This window comes from Trichomonas vaginalis, chromosome III (genome assembly GCF_026262505.1).
Source record: "Trichomonas vaginalis G3 chromosome III, whole genome shotgun sequence".
In the NCBI taxonomy this organism is placed as follows: domain Eukaryota; phylum Parabasalia; order Trichomonadida; family Trichomonadidae; genus Trichomonas; species Trichomonas vaginalis.
The window spans coordinates 11,383,255-11,399,307 of record NC_067205.1 but is presented as its reverse complement, the minus strand read 5'-3'; the positions used below and the strand labels follow the sequence as shown (position 1 = coordinate 11,399,307).

Sequence of the window (16,053 nt, the reverse complement as noted above, 5' to 3'; positions counted from 1 at the left end):
TTCAACAGGGTGAAAAAACAGGTGAAAAAAGAGGTGAGATCTCACCACTTCACCTAAATTTATTTTTGGGCTATGTTTTCATACGTGTGAGGGTGGTGATATCATTAATTTTTAAGTTTATTTTATTTTTACTGAAAATTTTTATTTGGATGTAAATGACGAAAACTATTGAGATAACAAACTACAACGGTCATGAGTTCAAGAATTTGTTCTTCGTTCCTCGTGAAAATACATTCTATCAGATACGAGGGAGAAAGGGTAAAGTTAGTTTGAGCGTTTATGAAGGAATGAAGAATGGAAAGTTTATACAAGCATACGATACAAACGGTAAACGTGTTTCATTAGCTTTGTCAAAACTTACTAACATTTATTTTGACAGTGATTTTGACCTATATGAAGAAGAAAGTGAGTCAGAAGATTATGAGCTGTTATGTGAAGCACAGCAATGGGAGGAGTTGCAATACTTTTGTAAGTGAGAACGTTTATTTTTTACATTAGTGAAGTCATTAGTGGTTGGCGGTTTGTATATATTTAAGGTTAAGTTAGTGTTGTCGTTTGTGTTGTAAAATATACGTTACTGGTTTTGTAAATATTTAAGGTTAAGTGGTGTACGGAGGCGCGCAGTGCCTCAGTACACGACTTAGCCATACTAACTTCTGGCCCGGCATGCTCTAATCGCGTCTTGGTGAAATGATTTTCTTTGAAGTATCTGCGTACTTCTCTATAAGATACATCAATTTGTTGTAATTTCAAACGTTTCCATTGTTTTGTTTGACCACAGGGAAAGGCCCAGTGGTCATGTATCACAGCAAGAGCTTTGATTTGGTCGTAGGGATTGACCCTACGATCTTTCTTGCCTTTAGGCAATGGGATATTCTGTAAGCTAAATTGATTTTGTAAAAAGATTTTGAAACATCTAAATATTTGAAATCATTTGATTGAAGGGTTGGGGCGATGGGAACATGGGTGCAAGCTTCTTCCCATGTCATTTTACCTTCTTCAATCTGATTGGAAATACCAATTAGGTAAATTCGATCGACATACCCTTTGTAAGGATTCATTCTAATGAAGTACGTTAACAATCAAAATATTCTATAAGTGTCTAGTATGGAATTCAAAAGAATAAAGAAAATGGTAACGTAAATAAACGTATTATGAAATAATTTATAATTAAAATGAAAAAAAAGAAAAAATAATAAGTAAAGTGACTGGAAATGAAAATGAAAATCAGTGTACAGTTTTATTTTTTTCTCGCTGTGAAACGTATTCGGTCTTTTTTTTAAAAATTAATTTTTTGTTAGAGATAAGAGCTAAAACTCGGTAAACAACTTCTTTATGTCTAGAAAATTCTATCTTGCCTTTTATTTTTTTTCGCTGTGAAACGTATTCGGTCATTTTTTTAAAAAATTAATTTTTTGTTAGAGATAAGAGCTAAAACTCGGTAAACAACTTCTTTATGTCTAGAAAATTCTATCTTGCCTTTTATTTTTTTCTCGCTGTGAACGTATTCGGTCTTTTTTTTAAAATTAATTTTTTGTTAGAGATAAGAGCTAAAACTTTGCAGACAACTCCCCATGTCTAGCAAATTTAACATTCGTCTCCCATTTTTATATATTTGGTTTAGAATGTTCGAAATGCGTAATATGGTCATTAATATTAATTGAAAAGAACCTTGAATTAATTCAATCTGATCTCACAAAATATTTTAAATTACAAACTTTGTAGTTTGAATAGATAATTAGTATTAAACTCAAATAACTAGTTTATTTTGGAATAAAAATTATTTGAATTTATTCAATTTTGTGAATTTTCCTTCAAAAATCAAGTTTAAATATCTTATTTGCCATATAATTATAAATACAATGAAACAAATTCGAAATTGAAAAGAATGACTTTTTCTGTTCTTTCAATCATTCAATTTGAATTTTGCAATATTGGATTTCTCATTAAATAGCTATTAAAAACAACAAGCAATTTAACTTACATTCAAATTTATTTGTGTTATATTCAATCTTCTCAAAACTTATAATTTTCGGCTATAGCATGATTATATGCTATATAATATAATAAACCTATAATAGTATCATTCTTTCAATTATTTGAAGAGAAAACCGAAAAAATCTATTTTCGGTCTATAACAAAAATTTTGAAGAAGAACACAAAATCTTCTGAAAAATAATATCACATAAACTCATATTATTTTCTAATATATAACTATTTTATATAAAAATCAAATTCAATGATCTTAAAAGCGAAGGATAAACCTCAAAATTTACGAATATAATGAGTGGGAATATAATGCTTATCTATCATAAAACCATATGAAATATCAATTTTTGCTTTACGCCTATTCCACTCATTATATTCGTAAATTTTGAGGTTTATCCTTCGCTTTTAAGATCATTGAATTTGATTTTTATATAAAATAGTTATATATTAGAAAATAATATGAGTTTATGTGATATTATTTTTCAGAAGATTTCATTCTATATGCCTATGAAAAGTACTCTCAAAACTAACTTTTCCTAATTATAATTAAATCTAGAATATTGTATTATGCTTAGTATTATTTCATTTTTCTCATTCAATTTAGAATTTACAAATGTCAAAAAATTGAGAGCTGTCACTTTTGATGAATTTCTGTTTATTACAAATCTAGTTAATAACAATATATAGAATGCTAACACTAAATTATCTCACAGTCCTTGTCGTAAATTATTAAAAGTACTTTTATTCTAAATAAAAGCGTTCAATCTCTAACAAAAATTAAAGAAATGAGCTTCTTGTCCGCCCAATAAAGATAACATGTCATTATTTTCTTTTTCAAACGTCTCTATTGTAATCTGATTGAAAAAGTCCCAATCTGGAGTTGGAGAAGATGGTTCCTTAGACAAAGGTTGCTGCGCAATCTTATTCCTTTTAGATTGTGATTTAGGATTCATTCTTCTGTCAAGTAATCTTTTGAGATATTCTACTGAATATCCACGTCTTTTAAGAATTAAAAAACGTGCTTTAATATTAACATCTGTTCTATTTTCAAAAAATTTAGAGATAAACACCCATTTGGGACCATAAATGTTATATTTTTCTAAGAGTAAGATATCTTCTTGAAATGAGAATTTAGAGCGATTCACTGTAGGAGATAAATAATTAACCCATCTATCTTTGCACTGGCGCGCATTTTTATTTCCCATTTGGTGAGCAACTGTTTTCCAATCAATCTCTTCTAACTTTCCTACTATTTCCTTCAAGTGCTCATCATCTTCTTGTGTGAATTTATCTTTTGTGTGATGTCGTGCAGACATGAATAAGGTAATGGAATAAATGAAAATATCCGCTATTTGAAAGAAACCGTTGAAGTTCGAGGACTTTTGAGAATTTGTCTGAAATTAACTATTCTGCTGACATATATGGTATTCGTATTTTTAAATCGAAATCACTGCTTAGCAACAATCTTTTATTCAATTCAATTTCATGAAAAACGTTTCAATGACATTTTAGACATTGCAGTATTTCGAAATGCAGGTAAAAATATGATAATTTTTTTGAATCTAACACAAATATAATTATCTACGATCAAATTCTGAGATCTCTTTCAAAATGCAACAGAAAAATTGCTCAATGATTGCTTCTAATAATTTTCAATTATATTGATAGTCGCATGACCCTATTGAATTCATACAAGCTGTATTATTGGAAAAAGCAACATCTTTTTGTTGATAATATTTATTCTCATTTTATAGATAACTCATGCTTCAAAATTATGATAACGTTGTGTTCTTGTCAGGTTTGGAATATCCTGATTTTAATTGTTTGTAACTTCAAATTAGTAAATATTATATAAAATTTAATATTTAAATAAATGAACTTAAATACCATCATTATGCCTATCACTTATAAATTACAGACAAAAAAAATTATAAATTAAAAATGATATAATCAGACCCTCAAGAATCTTGAAATCTATTTGGCCAATTCCTCAAAAGAATGTTTGTAAATGCTAAACGAATTATGTTGATTCCAAATATTTTTGGTTTAGATCAACATTCATTTTATCTAATTTTCTTACCAGCTATAGCCCTAATTATGGTCAATTGTATTTTCCACAATAAAAATCATGATACATTGAAATTAATTCAAAAAGATTGCATACAATTTGACAGTAGTAATAAACTGAATAAGTGATACCAATGCTTACATTTGTTTCTCAATTTAAGCGCAATAATTTAAAAAATTGTCAATAAATTACAATTTGGAGAATCTTTTCATTCATACATATGCTTAAATTTTATTAGGTATATCAAGTATGCATGACAATTCAAGATTTGTCTCTAATAAAAAAAAAATCAAAAACTTTTTTTCTCTCATTAAGTTAATGGTATATTTTGATGATATTCTCTTTTATTAAGCTCAGTTTAAACAATATTGTTAAATCCAAATAAAGTAAGTTCAAAATATATTTGAAAATTCATAAAAAGTTGATATGCTTTAGAAACTTATAGATATCAGGTTCATATAATCATTCATATTATGGATTCATTGAAAAAGTCATGAAATCGGCATTTTTATCTATCATACTTTGCTTTTGTTTGTCTCAATACTTTCCTAAAAAATATCAAAAAAATTGAACTTTTTTTACTTGTTTTTGACCTTGTAAAATGATCAAAATTAATTGGTTGTGAGATATGCATAAATGTTTTTTCGATCCTATGTGAATACATTGGGTTACCTGTATCAAATAGCATTAATGAATATTGATTGATTTGAAATTAAAAACAATGTAAAGCAAAAGAGTATTCAGCCATTCGATACATTCGATATATATTTTTTAGTTGCTGCCTTTGTTAAATGGCACTATTATCAGAGTACATATAAATATATATCGATATAATTGGGTCATTATTGATTTTGTAATTTAATCGTCGTCGTTATCGATTTTGTAATTTAATCGTTATCGTCTTTTTCTAAACGTGCATTTTTTGCTTTCGGAGCTATTGAACATACATTGGCCCTTACCAGCAATTGAAAACTATTTTTCATTATCAACAATTACATTACTCCGAGTTATTCATCAATCAATGAAAATCGATATATAGTCCATACTTCAATTTACAATATTGGCAAGTCCAATTTCACTTGGCATATTTAACTCATATAGAAAAACCAGTTGGAATCGGCAAAATTATCTTTAATTCCATACATAAGAAAAAAAAATTATAAAGTTCTTCAATAATAGCAAACTAATAGTTTAAATAGATTTACAAGTATCGCCCATCTACTTTTGATATAATTCACATATTAAATGTAGAAAACTGGTTTAAAATAAATATTTCAAAAGTTCGAAAACGATTTATGAAAAAATAACGTGATGACATTTACTAAATTTGCTCTGTATTAAAGTATCGATGATAGAAAGAGCATATTTTGTAAATATTTCAAAAATATTTAAAAGTCGGAGAAATTGTATTGTAATGTACTATAATTATGTTACAAATCCGATTCAATACTAATCCTTCGCTATTGAAGTTGTTTTGAGAAGGATATTCTCTAAATTCTTGATAAATCTTTAAAATCTAGAGTAATCGTTTTGTAAACTTAACAAAACTAAAATGTATACCAATAGATTGGCATTTTCTACGTTTTCAAAGTGAGAGAGTGTAAATTCTTTTTTTTATCCTATTAAGGTTTTTAAAAAATTTAATTAACTTAATTTATATGATCTGAAATATATGACAAGTTAATATGGAGAATTCTTTCAACCCAATTTCAATTTATTGAATTTTCTATTCGAATTCAAAAATTTTCCCAAGAAGAAAAAATAATTAGGAAATTTAATATGTTAATACATAAAATATTTTATTTATTCAAAGAATTCAATTTTCTATTGGATCAAAAAACTTGTGTTAAAGTTCGTATTTTAAGATAACTATACTTTTAGAAGCTGTTTTTATTTTTTTCACCGGGATTTTATTAATTTAATTCTTTCAAAATTTGAATCTTATTGTATATCACCGGACTATGATCATAATAAGGGTCAGGTAAGTGGGGCTTCCAGGCGCGTTGCGCCCTCTAGCCCCGAAGATGTTTAGTATAAATGAAGTTTTTATTCGGAAAATTGTTAGTCTTCTGGTGTGAATTCGGAGGACTCTTCTTGGATAGAGTCTTGTATTTCCTCCTCCTCTTCTTCCTCCATTGCTTCTGGGAAGAAGCCTTCTTCTGGGTCGAAAACATTATATAATGTGTCGCTTTTCACAAATTATATATGTTTTCATGTTTTGTCACTTTTCTGTCACTTTTCGGGTAAAAACATTTTTATTATATATATAATGAATTTTACAAAACCACCGTTACCGTTCTTTGGAAATAAGAGTAGATGTAAAGATATTATATTGAGAGAACTTAAGAAACTACCGAATGGTCTAACATTTGTAGATTTGTTCGGTGGAAGTTTCTATATATCCCATTTATGTCATACAATATTCCAGACTCAAAGATTATATGCAATGATTTCGACAACTATATGGACCGTCTCAAACATATACCAGACACAAACAATATATTGAAAGAGTTAAAAGAAAAGATACCTATAGGTAAGATGGAACGTATACCATTAGATAAGAAAAATATTGTGAGAGAGGTTTTGAAAAAAGCAGAATATATAGACTGGGATAGTATATCTGCTAGACTATTATATAGTGGTTCTATAAGAGTTCATGACATTGAAACACTTATGTCAAACGTTTTATATCTTAACTATACAAATGTTTTCAAAGAGGACATAGAAAAATATATTGAGGGTATAGAGTTTGTGAGATGTCATTGGACAGAGTTGTATGAAAAATATAAAGACAAGGAAAATGTTTTCTTTATAGTGGACCCGCCGTTCTATAACACATGGGATTTTCAATACCAAGTAGACTGGACTTTGAGAGACTCTTTAGAAACTTTAGACGTTATACATAACCATCCATGCTTTTACTTTACATCCGATAAAAGTGGTTTGGAAACCGTTATGAGATGGTTAGAGGACATACATGACTATGAGTTTATATATGACAAGATAGAATATGAGAGAGGTCCTATAAACCGGAGAAAGTGTCACAATAAAGAAATTTTATTAGTAAGTAAATGTGGTTTGAAATCGGATTGTTAGTTTTAGGTTTTTTCCATTGTGTCATTTATTTATTTGACGTGGCAGAAAAGTACAGAGAATATGAAGATGAACCAATGCCTGCAAATGTTCAGTATATGTACTCGTAAGAGATATTTTTATCTAATATTAAATGGACGCACAGAACTTAGCGAATGCACAGCAACCTGGACAACCAAACCCAGAGAATATTCCAAATGAAGTTAGAATACAAACTGCAATGGCAAACTATGGTCAAGTGCCAACAGATGTACAAATGCAAACTGCCATGTCAAATGACGCTGCGTTAGGTTTGCCACCATGGTATGCAAATATGAGATGGAAAGAGTTTTATACAAACCCTGAAGTGGGATATAAACAACTTTATGCAGATGACGCGAACACAGGAGTTGACCCAGAATATGTTTTCTACCAGAGGAGAAACAGAATGTATGAGCTCCAGTTAAAGAATGCTATGGAACTCAACAGGAAACGCAAAAGACTAGGCGGACATTAGATTTTTACATATAGTAAAATGGGTTTCTTCAGTAAGATAGGAAACTTCTTTCGAAATGTTGGAAGAGGTATATGGAATGGCGTCAAAACCGTAGGAAAAGGAATTTGGAACGGAGTCAAAAATCTTGGTAAAAGAGTAGGTCAGTTTGTTGGTATTATACCTAAAGACCCTGAACCAGAAGAACAAGCTCCTGTTATACAACAGCCTGAACCTGCACCACAGTCTAGTTGGCAACCAAATCCAACACCTCAACCGTATTAAAAAATTATATTTTTACCGTTCGATAGTAGTTGTATATGAAACTAAGTTCTAAGTAAAACGCATGGTATAATGGAATTATTCTTTTTCTTCCATCTGTAGTAAACCATACTTGAAAGTCTGAAATACTTCCACTTGGTGGTTCGTATAACTTTGTAGGTTTTTCGTAAAAGTCATTTGCCAAGCATAAGAAAGAGTTTTGGGCGCCAGAAAATGAAGCATGAACAATAATAGCATCTTGGTCGAAAATATTTTCATATGTTCCATTAGGGTTTTCGACTTCATAATAGTCCGGGTGTACTGGATATGCTGCAGGCTGATTTAACATCCTCATAAATCTATACCATGCCAAGTTGTTATATTTTGTAGAAATATAAACGTTTTCTCCAAGGTCTTCTATTTTATTGATTTTAACAGTTGCATTTTTCCTGTCATAAATAATATCGAGATGGTATTCTCCTTCGTCAATGTTATACTGGTTTGCATATTCGATATAGATATTGTTTATTTTTTCTTGAAAAGCTTGAAGAGTTGTTTCTAAATTTATAAGCAAACTAACTTGTAAAAGTTTTCCCTGTTCAAATTTCTCATACATACGTTTTTCTTTGTTATAGTATCGAACTTCAAAACCGACCGTAAATGGGAAACCATGTATGGTTTCTGAAATGAACTTCATTCTACGAAAGCCAATAGCTTTTGTGACGGATGGGTCTCTTAACCATCTTAATGGGTAGTCAAAATGATAGCCTTCATGCTTTACGGTATCTGTCTCAAACTTTTGACCGACATTAGTAAAAAGTTCATCTAATGGTTTAGTTGTAGCAACTCTAGAATTTTCTTTTTCTATTGGAAGCATATTTTATCTATAATAAAAATGTCAAATGAAACAGCGTCTATGAGAGAAATACAACACAACCGACAACTCATTTTGCAAGCTCTAAATAAGAACACAACAAACTTTTCAAACTATTCTAAGATATCTGAGTCATTGAAAGAAGGAAACTTAAAACTGACAATAAACCCAATGACAGATGAGTTTCTGTTTCAAGACAATAAGAACCATACTGTCTGTATAAATCCAACAAAAGGAACTTTAAACGAGAAACCTATAAATGAACTTCTTTTGAAAGCAGATGTTGACAACAAAGCTGACAAAGAATATGTAGACGATGCAATAGCAAAAGAAGAAGAAAGAGCTAACAATGCTTATGCAACAAAAGAACATACTCATCCTGAACTAGCAGACAAAACATATGTTGACAATAAAATGTCAAGTGAAGTGACAAGAGCTGAAAACGAATATTCTAAAAAGACTCATATACATTATATTAACCAAATACCAAGTCTTTAAGGAAAACATTAGAGACAAAAGCAGATAAGACTCATACACATTCTATATCTGATATTACAAACTTACAAGAAACCTTAAACAGGAAAAGTGCCGTTGGACATACACATACCATTGCAAATATTACAAACTTACAAGAAACCTTAAACAGGAAAAGTGCCGTTGGACATACACATACCATTGCAAATATTACAAACTTACAAGAAACCTTAAACAGGAAAAGTGCCGTTGGACATACACATACCATTGCAAATATTACAAACTTACAAGAAACCTTAAACAGGAAAAGTGCCGTTGGACATACACATTCTATATCTGAAATAACAGACTTAAACGTTAGCCTTGAAAAGAAAGCAGATAAAACATATGTCAATGAAATATACCAAAGTTTGATAGGAACAACAAAAAATATTGAAACTATTGTTGGTGACTTTTCTGTCAATGAAGAAAATAAATATTTTAGATGGCAGTTGGTACAGTCCTTAAAAAATGGTACACGGTGTAAACTCATTCCGAAAAATAACAATGAAATTTATGTAAGCTATAAAAAGAATGATGGTACACAAGTTAAAGTTCCATTAGACAACAACTGCTACTTAAACTTATATGGACACGAACAAAAGAAATATTTAAGAGTTTATGAAATGGCAGATATGACATTGCCTGACCCAGCTCCAGCACCACATTATTATGACTATGGAGATGACGACAGAACACCACATGTAGATGAACAAAAGTTAACATTATATTTAGATTATTATAGATATAAAAGATATAATGCAATAGAAAAAACGAGAATAGTATATTATTATAAAGATGACAGAAATAAATATTATAGTCAAGATTTTTACCTACCTCTGAAAACATAAGATTATATTATAAAAATATTCTGACACAAACCAGAAGAAACCTGAAATAGTTGCACTATATTTTAAGTTCAAAAGAGGACAATCCTATAATATCTCATATGTTTGATTTAATGAACCCAGTAGGTTCTATTTATACATCTATGGAAGCAAGAGGTCCTCAAGTAATGTTTGGTGTTGGTGCATGGGAACAAATAGTCGACAGGTTTTTGTATTGTGCAAACTCTTCAAAGGAAACAGGTGGAAGTAAAACGATTTCAGGTGAAAATTTACCTGCACACAGTCACTACATAGATTTAAGTACATCTCAAGCAGGTTGGCATAAGCATAGATATTGGGATTGGTCAGGAATGACAAAAGGTAAAGGATATGATGTTAAAGACGACGTTAAGTTTGCTATAAATTGTTACTGGAGTGACACTCAGGGAGAAGGAAACCATACACATTTCGTTTCAGGATATACGCAAACAACGGGGACAAAGTAAGAATGCATGCCACCTTACATGACAGTTTACGCATGGTATAGAATTGCTTAGTCGTCATTTTCAACTTCTTTAGCATATTCGTCAGGAGTTGTCTTATATTTGTTAGGAACTGTCTTTGAAAGTATACCACCTTGAACTTTGACAAGTTTGAAACGAGGTCTGACAATAGTAGTTTTATCTTCTGCTTGCAGTGTGTACATTTTGCCATGTTTGCCTAAAACTTCATAATATTCTCTTGTATACTTTCTTCTATTTTTACGAACACGAATGTGAGTACCTGTCGGGTTCCCATTGTTGTCATAGTCAATAGTATTTTCATATGGGTCGCGTTTAGGTATTTCTATTTTTACTTTGTCACCTTTCTGAAGTTTGAAGCCGGCATTCTTTCTTGTTTGTCTCTTTTGACTAAATTATTAAATATATAGTCTTTCTCTAAGTCAGGGTTGTTTTTCATTTCTTCGGGGAGTGGTTTCCCAAACCTTTTTGTTTACGGTTATTGTAAATATTTAAAACTTGTCTCATCTTTGCCATGGAGAAGTGTCTATATTTGTCGTCATATGACATTTCATTTGCTTCACCACCTTGTGGTTGGTTTAAGTCTCTTAACATTTTTATACAACCGTCAATGACACCAAGAGCAGAATGGTTTTGGTCGACAATGAAATATTGGTTTACATTTTTTGAACGCAGATAGTTTTTTACATCATCTGATTTGAAAGAACTTTCACAGTCAGATGTCAGTTTTGTTGGATGGTATTTGTCAACGAATATTGTCAAAGCAGTTTTCACATCTAAAATATTTTTGGACCATAATGGTATGGCTTCACAGTATCTTGTGTTTTGACCAACAAATATTAACCAGTATGGAGGTCCATCTGTTCTAACTCTCGGAATGTTTTCCAAGATATCCATAAACCAAGCATTTGGTGTTGAACTAAAGATTTTTATCATGAGTGCTTTCTTTGTCGCTTTAGAAACATAGGGGTCCTTGTTCGGATTCGTCATTTTTTACCCTATAAGAAATGGGTTTATTTGGCGCATTAGCAGGAGTCGCATCTAGATTTTTACCCGCAGTGGAACAATAGCCAGAGGTGCATTTGGAATTGGAAGGAAGATTTTGAGTACATTAGGTATACTTAAAGAGAAAGCACAACCTATTATACAAACTGTACAGAAAGGTTGGGATGTAGCACGAGATGCAACAAATCTTATTCCAAATCCTGAAACAAGAGGAAAAGTTCAAGGATGGATGGACAATGTAGGAAGACAAGCAGGAAACTATTATAACAAAGCAAATGACTACTATAACCAAGCAGGACACTATATGGACCAAGGTGAAAGATTCTTTAACAGAGGATATAACCATGCACAACAGTGGGTAAACAATAACCAACCGCAAACCACCTCAAACGTGGGGAATGTAAAGTTTTTATTGAGATGAAATGAACAATGCAGCATTGAGACAATGAGTTCAAGATGGATTTGTCGGCTTCCAGCATTTACACCACGTGTTTGTAAAGTTCTTCCTATACCTCAGGAAGTTTTAGACCGACTTAAAAACCTAAACAACCAGTTGAAAACAAACCAAACTAAATTTTTTTACTGAGATGAAATGAACAATGCAGCTTTAAACAGAATAAGTCATGGAAGACCACCTTTTACACCACGTGTTTGTAAAGTTCTTCCTATACCTCAGGAAGTTTAGACCGACTTAAAAAACCTAAACAACCAGTTGAAAACAAACCAAACTAAATTTTTTTACTGAGATGAAATGAACAATGCAGCTTTAAACAGAATAAGTCATGGAAGACCACCTTTTACACCACGTGTTTGTAAAGTTCTTCCTATACCTCAGGAAGTTTTAGACCGACTTAAAAAACCTAAAACAACCAGTTGAAAACAAACCAAACTAAATTTTTTTACTGAGATGAAATGAACAATGCAGCTTTAAACAGAATAAGTCATGGAAGACCACCTTTTACACCACGTGTTTGTAAAGTTCTTCCTATACCTCAGGAAGTTTTAGACCGACTTAAAAAACCTAAACAACCAGTTGAAAACAAACCAAACTAAAATTTTTTACTGAGATGAAATGACCGAAGAAGTTGAAACGGTAGATTTGACACCACAAACAAAAAGTTCAGAACCATTGTCAAAACCTGTCAAAGAACTTACAGATGAAGAAAAAATTCAATAATAGAAAGTGCCAGGTCTGGAAATACAAACCCTAACTATAAAGTCACTTTTCATAGAAATGGAACGGCTAGTATCTCAAAAAAGAAACAGACTCTCACAAATAAAATATTGAAGTCTGAAGGAGCTTTCGAGACAACAGATGGAAAAGTTTACTTCACTGACCAACAGTTCATTATAGAACATCTCATTGACTTAGAGTCGAAATATTCTAAACTTTACAACAAACACAAAAAGTTGAAAGGAAAACAAAAATAAATGGCATATGATATTTAGGAAGATGTTGACGACACAACTGTTCCTGCAAGTGAAGTAAAGTCAGAGGAACCGAAAAGTGACGAAAAACCGATAGAAGAAGAAAAACCAAAAACTGAAGATAAACCAAAACCAAAGTTTAGTTTCCAAACTAAACCAAGTCAACCTTCATTAGCTGGTATGGGTTGGCGTCAAAGACTTATGGCAGCAGGCGGTTATGTAAAGTAAAGAAAAAAACATATTTTTTATTTTTATAAAAATGCCCCCATATAGAATGGATAGAAAGTCTGCTAGAATAAAAGCAGAGTTACAAAGATATGGTTGGAGAGTTTCGAAGAATTTTAAATATAGGAAGGGAAGACCCATAAAAGTCTATGACAAATTGTCTGGTCTTCGCTACGAAATGGATTTGGAAACAGCACGTGCCAATTATCCAAACAGACTAGAGAGGTTAGAAGAAGAACGTCTTATGGACATGCCTTTCGATGTTAGTGAACCTCAAGTTGAAGGACACGACGGCTTTGCCAGATTCTACTGGAAACATGACGAACAATTGCATCCTTTGAGAAGGAAAAAAGGAAAAGGTGAAGACGCACATGCTCCCATGGAAAGAACAAGATATGCATATGAAAAGTACCGTGAAGTTAGAAGTCAAATTACATCTGGTCGAACCTTTACAGTAAACTTTGACAAAGGAAAGAACAAAGAAGGCTTCATGGGAGTACTTGCTGCAATTCAAGACGGAAATAAGAAAGGACACAATCTCAGATTGACCATAACAGATTTGGATGGTCACATTTACTATGCACATGGCAATGAACAAACAGCCGCAAAACTTCTTGACGCTTTCAAGACTACAAAGAGAGAACAAATGGTTGACTCCGACTCAGACATTTTGAATGCAATTGAAGGAATTGCAAGTGTCAAGTTCGAATGGTACCAACCTAACCCTCAAGCAGTCAGACAACATGCTGGATACTTCCCCTTCATAAATAAGTCTGACATTGACTTGACAAGGTATGGAATTTACAATTCAATTGAAACAATTGTCAATGAACCTTGTATTCTTACATGTCTCAGGAACTCTGGTCTTGTTACAGATGAGAAGATGAAGTATCTTGAGTCATGTGTGAAGACAAGGTACATTCTCAGAGGTCAATTGGCAAAAATTGCACCGTTGGCAAATATCAATATCCGAGTCAACATACCTACAGCTAAAGGTTCTTCACATGACGACTATGTTGTTGACAAAGACTTACCATGGTTGAAGATTGTAATTGTCCACAACCACTTCATGTTGAACGAAAGTCTTACAAACCCATTCTTTGGTAAAAGTAAGTGCAACATTGTCAGAGCTGTAAACATTCTTTTCGAGAAAGGTTTGTTGGAACCAATTCCAGATGACAAGCTGACAGAAACTTTTGTACCAAAAGACGAAACAAACTTTTCATTGTTAGAAAGACCAAAAGTTGTTCCAGACAAAGTTCTAGTACAAAAGAAGTACACAGTTCCACAAGGGGTTGGTATGTTCGGATACCAACCTGAACCAGAAGAACTTCCAATGAGGTTGCAAGAACTTCAAGATGCTATAAACAAACTTCCATTGAGACATCCAATTGACGTCAAATTGTATTGGAGAGCATCTGAGTTAGGTCAGAAGGTTTTATATGAAACAGGTTGCTTCGACGATGTTTATGAGATAACAGAGAAGTTTTCTCAGAAGATAAGAGACTCACTTGAATTTCCACAAACTGGACCAATTGGTTGCGACAAGTTCGACTCAGATGAAAAGATATACTATGTCGACCTTAACGCTGCATACATGAGGTTTGTCCAATATATTCCGACTGGAATTCCAAACGAAGATGGTGAGTTCCCGGAAGGAACTATACAGTTGGAAAAGTCATACAACAACTGTATATGATTAGGAAAGCTTCAACCCCAAACTTGCAATGACACTCAAATTGCTTATGAATTCGACATGGGGATATTCCATTAAGAAACCTCAAGAGATGAAGAGTAAACATTATGAGAAGGTCGACAACTTTGTTGAAAGGTTTTCTCCTTTTGTTTTGAAGTACGAATTCACTCAAGGTCAAAGTGGCTTAGTAACCACATTAAAACCTATTGTCGAACATTGGTCTTACCCTCAGTTCGCAAAGGCAGTCCTTGACAACTACAATGAGTTCTTCTCGAAGTCAAATCGAAAGTCAAGGTTTACTATGAGAACATTGACGCACTCATGACGAACGAAGAAGGATACAACAAACTCATTGAAATGGGTTTAGTCGGTGAGAAGATGGGTCAATTCAAATTGGACAAAATTTTCACCGAAGTTCATGTCCTCTCCAAGCGTAAGTACTGGGGTGTTAAAGAAGATGGTGAAATAGTTAAACATTGCATGAAATAAAAAAATTTTATTCGAATTAGAATTAAAATGTGGGAATTCTTGGGAACGGGAAAGGCTTATTTACTTGAGGAACAGGTAAAGGTGGTGGAGGTGGTGGCAACCAGTCCATTTTATATTCCTTCCTAGGTAATTTCCGTTTAATTTCATGGTCGCCCTCGGAGTCTTTGAATCGGACAGGTCGAGTTACACCATTCTTGGTCTCAAACTCATATATAACCTGTTTGTCTGTATTTTCGTCGACTATGGCACGAGACACGAACATTGACCAAACGGACAAAAAGTGTCATTTCGGATGGTCAAGCAGCCAATCGCATTCGAGCACTTCGAAGAAGCCTTACGTTCCAAGGGAGAGGGTGTCTGGTGCAAGGCAGAGGTCATGAGACTCTACGAGCAGTACATCCTCAATGCCTGGGAGGACAAATCGTCCTTGAATTGGCAATTCTACCAACTCCTCTGGGACGACCTCCTACGCAACTGGGATAACGAAAGAGCCCAATTCAAAGGTCGGGAGCTAATTTTCCAAATTACCATTAATAGTGCCTACTTATCCAACTAAACACTTAAATTTACTTGGGGTTTTCCCCTAAAATAA

The 16,053-nt window shown here is 32.5% G+C and overlaps 8 protein-coding genes and 2 pseudogenes across 10 annotated transcripts, besides 5 other annotated features; 7 read left to right on the top strand and 3 right to left on the bottom strand.

Annotated features, from left to right (window-relative positions):
• Window positions 1-590: part of a mobile genetic element that runs on past the window's edge.
• Window positions 591-1,304: 714 nt separating this feature from the next.
• Window positions 1,305-2,138: a mobile genetic element.
• Window positions 2,139-2,613: 475 nt separating this feature from the next.
• Window positions 2,614-2,650: a mobile genetic element.
• A 106-nt stretch (window positions 2,651-2,756) lies between these two features.
• TVAGG3_0682410 (RNA polymerase II transcription regulator recruiting protein) lies at window positions 2,757-3,305 on the bottom strand (the record flags this gene model as incomplete). Its single annotated transcript, XM_001295994.1, has 1 exon — window positions 2,757-3,305. One exon carries the CDS (start codon window positions 3,303-3,305, stop codon window positions 2,757-2,759), a length of 549 nt encoding a protein of 182 aa, XP_001295995.1.
• Window positions 3,306-4,893: 1,588 nt separating this feature from the next.
• Window positions 4,894-5,111: a mobile genetic element.
• Window positions 5,112-7,283: 2,172 nt separating this feature from the next.
• Window positions 7,284-7,646, top strand: TVAGG3_0682390 (uncharacterized protein; the record flags this gene model as incomplete). The annotated part of the gene is made up of 1 exon (XM_051242753.1): window positions 7,284-7,646. One exon carries the CDS (start codon window positions 7,284-7,286, stop codon window positions 7,644-7,646), a length of 363 nt encoding a protein of 120 aa, XP_051089340.1.
• An 18-nt stretch (window positions 7,647-7,664) lies between these two features.
• Window positions 7,665-7,907, top strand: TVAGG3_0682380 (serine threonine-protein phosphatase family; the record flags this gene model as incomplete). The annotated part of the gene is made up of 1 exon (XM_051242752.1): window positions 7,665-7,907. The coding sequence occupies one exon, from the start codon at window positions 7,665-7,667 to the stop codon at window positions 7,905-7,907; it is 243 nt and encodes an 80-aa protein (XP_051089339.1).
• A 4-nt stretch (window positions 7,908-7,911) lies between these two features.
• TVAGG3_0682370 (uncharacterized protein) lies at window positions 7,912-8,760 on the bottom strand (the record flags this gene model as incomplete). The annotated part of the gene is made up of 1 exon (XM_051242751.1): window positions 7,912-8,760. One exon carries the CDS (start codon window positions 8,758-8,760, stop codon window positions 7,912-7,914), a length of 849 nt encoding a protein of 282 aa, XP_051089338.1.
• A 453-nt stretch (window positions 8,761-9,213) lies between these two features.
• Window positions 9,214-16,053: part of a mobile genetic element that runs on past the window's edge.
• Window positions 9,238-10,536, top strand: TVAGG3_0682360 (annotated as a pseudogene). Its single transcript has one exon. A coding segment is annotated over exon 1 (1,299 nt).
• TVAGG3_0682350 lies at window positions 11,626-12,027 on the top strand (annotated as a pseudogene). Its single transcript has one exon. A coding segment is annotated over exon 1 (402 nt).
• TVAGG3_0682340 (uncharacterized protein) lies at window positions 13,326-14,213 on the top strand (the record flags this gene model as incomplete). Its single annotated transcript, XM_051242750.1, has 1 exon — window positions 13,326-14,213. A coding segment is annotated over one exon (888 nt), but the record flags the coding sequence as incomplete, so codon positions are not given.
• TVAGG3_0682330 (DNA/RNA polymerases family) lies at window positions 15,294-15,461 on the top strand (the record flags this gene model as incomplete). Its single annotated transcript, XM_051242749.1, has 1 exon — window positions 15,294-15,461. The coding sequence occupies one exon, from the start codon at window positions 15,294-15,296 to the stop codon at window positions 15,459-15,461; it is 168 nt and encodes a 55-aa protein (XP_051089336.1).
• On the bottom strand, window positions 15,484-15,723 carry TVAGG3_0682320 (uncharacterized protein; the record flags this gene model as incomplete). The annotated part of the gene is made up of 1 exon (XM_051242748.1): window positions 15,484-15,723. The coding sequence occupies one exon, from the start codon at window positions 15,721-15,723 to the stop codon at window positions 15,484-15,486; it is 240 nt and encodes a 79-aa protein (XP_051089335.1).
• Window positions 15,754-16,017, top strand: TVAGG3_0682310 (uncharacterized protein; the record flags this gene model as incomplete). The annotated part of the gene is made up of 1 exon (XM_051242747.1): window positions 15,754-16,017. The coding sequence occupies one exon, from the start codon at window positions 15,754-15,756 to the stop codon at window positions 16,015-16,017; it is 264 nt and encodes an 87-aa protein (XP_051089334.1).